Consider the following 8,817-nt stretch of genomic DNA (forward strand, 5'->3'; position numbering starts at 1 on the left):
CGGGCGACCGCCGGGCGGCACCGGCCCCGCGGGCAGCGGCTACCCGCGCCGCCTCCCCGCTTCCCGCCGGGGCTCAGCGTTGTACCGAGCCCCGAGTGCCTGGTTAAGCCCCTGGGCGGGGGTTTTAAGCAAGCGAAAAAGCTGCTCACCGGCGCTGCGTGAGCGAGGGGCCGAGGGGCTCTGGAGAAGCCTGAGGACAAAGATGGCGGTGGGGGCTTGGCTGAGGGCAGCCGTGGCCTGCGCGGCCCCAGCCAGGGCTTCTCCCTTCTCCTCACAGCCAGAGACACGCTCCCAGAGGAGACTGCTGATAGTGTTGACATTTGTCCCTGCACATTTAGCCTTCTGCCTCCATTACCACTGGACACAGGCTTCAATATTCGTATTTGAAGTCAAAGAAGAGCCTGAGGTCTTCTGTATGACCAAGTTTAAAAAGGACCCCAACCCTTTGGTCATGAAAACAGCATGGGCCACTTCTAGTCACAGGAAGGAAACACGATTAGAAAGTCTAAACCCATCTTACGAAGTAAAAACTGGAAAGCAGTTGTCACAGTTGTCATTTCCTTAGCAGAAGAATAGCTCTGGCCAGCAGCAGCACAGGGGTGTGCCTGTACATACGAGGCTGTAAAGATCACTTTAAAACAGCAGCCCTGACCTCATCCCTTCCCTCCTGCATCGATGCCTTCTCTTCATTTGCAAAGACTAAATCCTGTTTTGCCACATGTAAAGAGACCCAGTAGTTGTCTCCACAGCAACCCAGTGAGAAAAGCTTTCTTCTTCATGATTTAGAGAGCTTTTATATGAACAAGGTGCGTGCCAATTTGCTTTGAGTTTGTTTTGGTTTCTGACATAAGGTTGGGAGTTCAGGGTCTGCTTCACAAGCACGAAACGCTTCTAAGAACTACAGTATAAAATAGGCCTGTTATTGTGGTCCAGTTCCTGTTAGAGCAACACATAAAATTTTCAGGTTAATAACGTGATACGAATGAAGTATATCAGTCCTTATTTTTATTAGAAACAGAGTCACAAAAAGTACTGAAGGATGAGAGCAACAGGAATACACAGCAGAACTCAAAATACCACAGACAAAAGTTTTAACAAACAGCTCTGAATTTAGGAACAGCCTCACAGATGAGACTGATAGCATTTACAGCGCTGTTATATTGTTACAAAGGGAAAGTTTACAAAACTGAGTTAGAAAAAGTAATCAAACATGACTAGAATCAGCAGCAAGGAATTTTTTGCAAGTGGCCTTCCACCCTTTGCATTACTATTTATGCTTTCAAAATTTTGCAGGAAGCTTTATCTTCTTTTCAGTCCATCTAAAATAGCAGAATTATTAGATGTCAGACTTTGTGTTCTAGAAATAAACAGAGTTGGCTTAGCTTCTAGTATCACAGACATTTTAAGTACAAACAATCAAAACAATCCTTTGAAGTTTTTTGCTAAAGAGTGTCCAAAAGATTTCAGGCATCCATATTCAAGTAACAAACTAGAAGCACACTGAAAGAATGCACAGTCTCTATGGCCTCAGAGCGGGGGGGGGGGRGGGGGAGAAAAACACAGCATTTCTTTTAAAACTGTAGTACATGATCCGTTCCTTCATATACTAGTTTCTCTAAATGATAATACATATCTAATGGGAACTCAAGTGGCTTAATTACGCTTAAATACCAGTCATTTTGGTTCTTGAGAATGTATGATGCTATTAAAAAAAGGGTATAATTTCTCCCTCTCAACATTTTAACTTACATTTTTGCCAGTTTAGATGAATATTTCCTACTTCAGATTACGTTCACAGTTTTGTAGTTTTTATATATTCAACCATATAAAATATTGTTTCATAACAACATTTCTTCCATGGAGTGGAAAATCTCTTCAGAAAGAGATTGCATAGTTACAGGCAGCATGAAACATACAAAAGGAAGCAGAAGCCACAGTTCAGGTGACATACACATCCTGCTGCCAGCTGTGAGCAAGTCAGACAGCTTTTTGTCATTGTCATTATGACTGAAAACCTTTATAAAGGATTTTTTATTCTTAGTCTACAAGGGGAGAAAAGATGACAATGTCTGTAATGTTACATGGCAACTTCAATGCAAGCTAACCTTTCTGTTACAGGATCACATTTAGCTTATCCATCACCATGCTTCCTAACATGTCTGCACTTTGGCATCTCCATTTGTAACATGGAGCTCATAATACTTTCTTGCTCATGAAGAAGAATCCAAACAACAACATCTGTATAGCTGATTTATGGGGAACATTCATGTTAAAAGACATGCTAAGACTATGCAATTTGAATTTCTCTGGGTTATAATACAAAAGTTTTTAAACATCATAATTTTGTTGTTAGGGAGGGGGATTTATAATTTACAGCGACAATTCCCTAAAAATCAGATTGTTATTTTGAAAATAAAACATCTAACATAGTTGCATAAGTTCTCTTACCTTGGGGAGTCAATTCCACTGTCTCCTGTAATGCTGTGGCTTTCTGCTCCTGCTAAGTGATTCTTTCCTGAAATCACAGTACAAGCATTATTAAAAATTAGACCATTTTTCACCAAAGGGTTTCCCATTTCTTTGGCTTGTGGGCCCAGAACACAGCATGCCAGGTCTTCTCCCATGTCATAGGTGGAGTTCTGCAAAGTTTCAGTGTCTGAGTCAGCCTCATTAGCGTTGCAGGAATTTGTTACAGCTGAAGTCTTCACACATGCAGTAAGGCCAGTTTCCTCTTCCTTTCTGTGAATTGTCAGAAGCACCCGACTGCAAAAACAACTTTCTTTAGTGAAATCTGCTTTCTGATGCGCTTTTGAGCCATCTATTGATTCAGCAAGACTAGCACATTCCTTATATTCATACTCTCCAGAGTCACATTTGTTTACATTTGTGTTGTACTGGGCTGGATGAATATTATTCCATTTTTTTACGGACATAGCTGTCTCCACGTTTTGCACAGCTTTATTCCAGTCCTTTGATTCTGAAGAAGCATGGCCAGCATGCAAGTGACATGGTTCACTCTGTTTGAAATTGTCATCCAGATCTAATGAACTACAGGTGTTACCGTCGTGTGCTTTTTGGTACACAAAATGGCAGTCATCAGTAAATCCTTCACCTTCTGGCTTCATTGATCCAGGCCAGCTGGTACCATCATATTTAAATGCAAGTTCATTCTTTTTATCAGCCTTTTGTCTGTATTTCACACTAGTTTTTTTTAGCAGGTTAGCATTGGTTGTATAATTTGAAAGGCTGACATTTTGAAATTCATTTGATGTTTGATCTAGTAATTTACATGCAGAGTCAGCTTTGTACTTGCAATGCTCATCTTTCAGATCTAATGAATATTTTGCATCTTCTTTGCACACATTATCTTCAGTGTAGGAGTGAGGGGATTTTTGAACAGCCGCAGGATTTTTTGGGGCTGTTCGTCTGCAGGTGTTGTCTTCAGAAATATTACTCTCCATAAAGCATTTACATTTGTCATCTATTCGCAAAGTACTGCCTTGCGGATAGCTAATGTTTTCACTTAAACTGTCTTTCTTTAGGTGGAGGGAAGACCTATTAACATGGAGTGATTTGTTTGGCTTAGCTTTGTCAGCCTGCTTTTCAGCGACCAGTTGTTCAGCTTCATATTCAAAGGTTTTTGAGGAATCCAAAGACCTTGGTCTATGTAAACCCCTTTCTTGCTTTCGAGTCCTGGACTTCAGCTGACTGTTAATCTGACCTTTGTGCCCTTTCACATAAAAGCTATGTCTCCACGACAGACCCTGAAAAGGGTTCTTAATTTGTTTTTTATATATGACTTGGGATTCCACAGCTCTATCAAATGGCTGTTGGTTTGTAACAGGCAGTGACAGGTGCTCTTCCAGTTTTTCACTTTGGGATGTTAGCTCTCGTATTTGAGATTTCCTGTTGCTTCTGCTAATTTGCTTCTCTTTGCGTGATTTGCTTTTCCTGCCACGCTTTGCTCTTTTACTTTGTGCCTTTTGAACACGCTCCTTTGAAAGATGCTTTTGCCCGACTGTTAACACTTCAGCTGAGGTACCTTTACTGATATATTTTTTCTGCTCCTCAAACTTCTGCATTAATGCCGTGTGTTTAATTAAATTATCAACTGTAAGCATAGGGTTAATACGCTTGATGATTTCATGTTCAATATCACGTGGAATATTATCTAAGTCATCTTCGTCCCTGACTGGCCACTCCTCGGGAGGAAACTGGCCTGAAAAAGTGGAGTACTCTTTCTTACGTTTTTCTTTTTTAGAAGCACTTTGCCAGAAAAGGCCAAAGCCAAACTTTTTACATTTCAGTTTTTCTTTCATTGATGTCAGGGATTTGATGGTGTCCCAGAAATGGGTTTCACCAGATGTGGACACCACTTGATTTTGAATTGAAAGCTTCGATTCACTGCAGCCTTTCTTACCTCCTCCATTAGGTTCATGGTTCATTAGCTGCCGATATCTTTGTTCACAGAGCATATTCTTGTCAGGGAAACAGTAGCAGGATCTGTAACGGGATACCATAGGAATGTTTGCTTTCATTAGGTCTGCACAGTTCTCTGTGCTTACAAGGTAAGTGACAGAAGGTGATGAACAGCAACTGTCCTCTGACTGGACCTTTTTATTGGCTTCTGTGGCATCATGTGTGTTGAAGTAGGTGCTGGGGGTCACGATGAAGTATCCTTCTCCCGTATGATAGATCTTCCTTTCTTTAATTAGCGTGCCAAGGGTGTTATATACAATTTTATGGGAGGGAACTGCAATGCCTGCAACAAAGATACAGATATTTAAAATCAGAAATACGATTTCAAATATAATGGGAGCTGGAGAAAAAATAACTTACGTAGAACTAGGAGCGACTCAGACATGAAATAGCCAGTGAATTCAGTTTGCAGGATTCAGAAGGAAGTTTGAAACTGACACACCCACTGCAGTTTTGAATAGGAAAAACGTGATTTCAGCCTGAAAGCGTCTGACGTCACGGGACAAACTGCAGGATTTTTTTAATTCATCATCACTCTGCTGAGCTTCCAGAGCCAGCAGTTGTGCCTGCACCCTGCTGTACCCTATCCACACAGGCCCCCCCCCCGCCGCCGGGGCTTCCTGCAGAATGGAGACAGACGTGCTGTGCAGTGGTGTCCACATGCACGAAGGGTAGCCCCAAATCCAGAGCCAGCACCCACCGCAGCCCTGGGTCAGGGAGAGCCCTCTTGGGCCAGCCAGCTGAGGGCAGCACGGAAACACCATTCAGCCCAGGGCCCTGGTAGCTGCAATCCAGCCAGTGTCTTACAGATCAGTAAAACCATTTTTTCCTCCCTCAAGGCCATTCCTCACTGATGGGGTAAGGACACCCCTGGGGAAGAAGGCAAAAACAGCCACATTTCTGAATTTAGCAGCAGCACTGCTGTGCTGGAGTTTAGGATGTTCTCCTTCAAATGAAAAGGATGTTCTCTCTGCGTCTGTCAGGGTATGGTATTCATGAGAGAGACCTTCTGCCAGGAAACAAGCCAAACTGTGTTGTTCAAAACCTTTCCCTCTGGGCAGGTTATTTAACAGTAGCTTTTATCACTCTCTCTGAAGCTTCTGGTAGAGGTTTGTCAGATGACTATTGCTGCCAAAGTTTACCTTTCTGCAGCTGGTATCAGCTGCTGGTTTTCCCTCAGGTATCACAGTCCCAGAGTCATTAGTCTAGTGACATCTGACCTGCTGCCCCAGGCTTATGCTGATCTCCTGCCCATGAGAAGGGAAACTTCCAGCAAGGTGAAAACATAGCAAGAAAACCACTCTCTCCCTACAGACCTTGAGAGTTACTTCTGGCTGAGCTAAAAGTCCTGCTTTGTGGTTGTCTCAATGCACATATAGACTATATCACATTCCTGGCAAATTTCTGGGCCGGTTTTGGGGGCTGCATTAAAATTTTCCCCAGTAGTGAAGAAAAGAACAGGACTTGGCCTGCCAGATCAGCCTGTAGCATTTGGAGGGCTGTCGGATTATAAAGAATCAAAAGAGGAAGCTCAGCATCAAGCCAAGCAAACTGCTTCTGCAGAGGGCCAGAATGAGCTTTCACAGAGTCCCACGGACATTTAAATATTCCAGATCTCAGGGAAATTGGAGGTTTTTCAGATCGAAAGGGAAGTGCAACATTTAGGGGAAATGGCTGCTACTTCATCAGAAGAAAAGGATTAAAGCTCTTTTTGTGTAATTAACTTGCTTTTGGAAAGGAAGGGGCTGGAATTTGACCAACAAACCTGAATTTGAGGCCAGTTGTATTTGTGATCGCAGACACCAAATGTAGACTCCTACCCAGTCTCTGTGTTGCTCGCTCTCGAAGGAGGACTCAAAGTTTTAGTGAACTGGCACATACTGAATTTTATGCTTTTCCTTATCTGGTATCTAACTACCTCATCTATGCTTTCCCATAGGAAAAGGCATATGCTCAGCATGCTTCCATACTCAGCTCTCTCATTCTCAAAGAAAATCTGCAAAAATTATTCTATTCAAAACAATGTTATTGATGCTCACAGATTAATGGGAATTATGTGCATATTCATGTATTTCCCCAGTTGCCGGTTAATTTATTTTCTTCCATATTGCCAGCTGTGCTTCTAAACAGTCATTGATGACTTGCACGATATCAGAAACACGAGCATGATAATACAGTCACTTCTAAAAGAAGGGAGAAATTAATATGGTACCTGGATAATTTTTCACTAACTGCTCCGTTAAGGTTTCCTGTGTAACCATCGCGTGATCTGCATTCATGTCTGATATGGTGCAGCAAAGAACTTCAGCCAGGGGAACAAACTGTGATTGGGAGAGAGGATTCATGAGAACAGGGGGCACCTCACCTAAAGCCCAGAAAGAGAAAGAAAAAAGGTTGTTTGCATGGAATAGTGTCTCATTTTTCTATTATACATCACAGATTTTCACTGGAGATGTTTGTGTTGCCTCAGAACAAGCACCTTATCCTCAACTAATTTGCTTTGGCAAGTTACTCAAATAGAAACATTTCTCAAAGAAGGAGAATGGCTTCAAACAGAGTGGTTTTAATGTTCTAACATTTGCAATTAAAGAAACAGAAGGTTAGCTTAAGCAATTCAGTTTCTTTGGTTTTAAATCCCAGCTTAACCCAGCATTTAGCTTAATAAACAAGGAGTTGAGGGAGAGAATTATATTTGATGACTGCTGACTTTTTAGATGACTATTACATATGAAACAATGCAGAACCTGTATTTCTGTGAGCAGCTAATGGAAAGAGTCAGCATCCAATAATCTCAGTACAAAATGTTTTCACGGAGTCAGAACACAGGAAGGAGGAGACCAGCAAAAGCCTTTGTCCTTTGTCTAGCTCAAGGATTTGAATAGAAATGGTAAAATTCTTATTTATAGACAGGGCTCTAAAATGTGAGATTATCTACTAGACTGAACAGAGGTCAAAGACACCTCTTACCGCTGACTTTTGACTGGTTACAATCATAATTTGTACTTCTGCACCACTGCACACACATTTTTAGGCTACCCTGTGTCTCCTGGCAAGGGGCAGTAACACTGTCGCTGTTTCACATGAGAAAAGTGGAGGCTCGGAGCCTCCCGCAAGCAGCTGAACGGTTTTGTTCTCATTTCCCTCCAGCTCACAAGGGCAGGACGTTGGAGACCTGGATCTGAAGACTGCGTGTGGAGCAGGTACTTCCCTGTTTGCTTTTCTGTGATTCACTCCCAGAGCCCTGCGCACCCGCAGGACATGCTCTGCTGCAGGCGCTGAACTCCCAGCCGGGGCCTCGGAGGAAGCGGGCAGACAGTCCTCTCGGCTGCAGATGAGGGACTCGGGGAGGAGGACAGTGGTCTGAATGGGGCCTTAGTTCTTCACCTCAGCTCCCTCATCTATAAGACGCAGAAGATAGATACTGCCCTCTTCCCATCACAAGACGGCAAGGCCAGGCAGAGCAACCCTGGCGAGTAGTTCTGACGCAGTACCAGTGGATGGTGCAGGATAAGCCTGAAATCATATATTGTCTGAATGCTGATGACGAAGCACAGAGCAGGGACTCACCCGAGGTCTGTGCATACAGTAAGGCTATGACTTCATACAACTTCTCACACAAAAAGGCTTTTTTTAAAAAATTAGATCAATGGTCTATTCCCACTACCTGCTGGAGTTTTGTGCTCTTCTTCCCTGCTCTCTCTTGTGCAGAAAGCCCCTGGGTATCCTCAACTGCCAGAGCAGGCAGAAGGCAACAGAAACTCCCCCCAGTTACTTCACGAGGCAAAGAACGAAGTCAAATTAACAGGAATTCTCCTGCATGGAAGAAGCAGCATCTCAGATTAAGTGATACTCAGGTTTAACTAAACTGCACTTGGATAGTTTGTTGGGTGACTCCATAACCTGATACTTCGCCTTTAGGCAGCAAGCTACAATGCAAACATTTTTCTCAGTAAGTGAATTAAGAAACAGCACTTTGAAGAGCTTAAATTGCTCTTGACCTCTGTTTTACAACTGCAGTAATGTTCAACGAAAAGCGCTCAGAAAAACATCCTGGCATACTGTTTCCTCAGTGATGTTGCTAAGATACTCCTCGCAGGTGCAGAAACCATGGCAGGCTTTCGCTTTCTATCGGAAAAGACTCTCAGCATTCAGTAATAACTCTCGTGAAGAGTTTGCTCTCTGAGGTCTCTGCTGTAGGCACACCATGCTGCAGCCAGTTTTACCATTTGTTCCTCACACAGCACCAAGCTGCTAAGGAGTAAAATGCCCAAATGTATTAATTATCTTTATTACTGTACATTGTCTTGCCATCATTGTCCTTATCTGTCTCACAGCCTC

General features: G+C 42.9%; 1 protein-coding gene across 1 annotated transcript; it reads right to left on the minus strand.

Moving 5' to 3' along the window:
- Positions 1-983: 983 nt before the first annotated feature.
- On the minus strand, positions 984-6,845 carry STOX1 (storkhead box 1). The gene is made up of 3 exons (XM_026054882.1): positions 6,692-6,845; positions 2,449-4,762; positions 984-1,319 (listed from the first exon to the last, which is right to left on the minus strand). Exons 1-3 carry the CDS (start codon positions 6,822-6,824, stop codon positions 1,280-1,282), a joined length of 2,487 nt encoding a protein of 828 aa, XP_025910667.1. The 5' UTR covers positions 6,825-6,845; the 3' UTR covers positions 984-1,279.
- Between the last annotated feature and the right edge of the window lie 1,972 nt (positions 6,846-8,817).

This window comes from Apteryx rowi, unplaced genomic scaffold (assembly GCF_003343035.1).
Source record: "Apteryx rowi isolate R43461 unplaced genomic scaffold, aptRow1 scaffold_974, whole genome shotgun sequence".
NCBI classification, from domain to species: domain Eukaryota; kingdom Metazoa; phylum Chordata; class Aves; order Apterygiformes; family Apterygidae; genus Apteryx; species Apteryx rowi.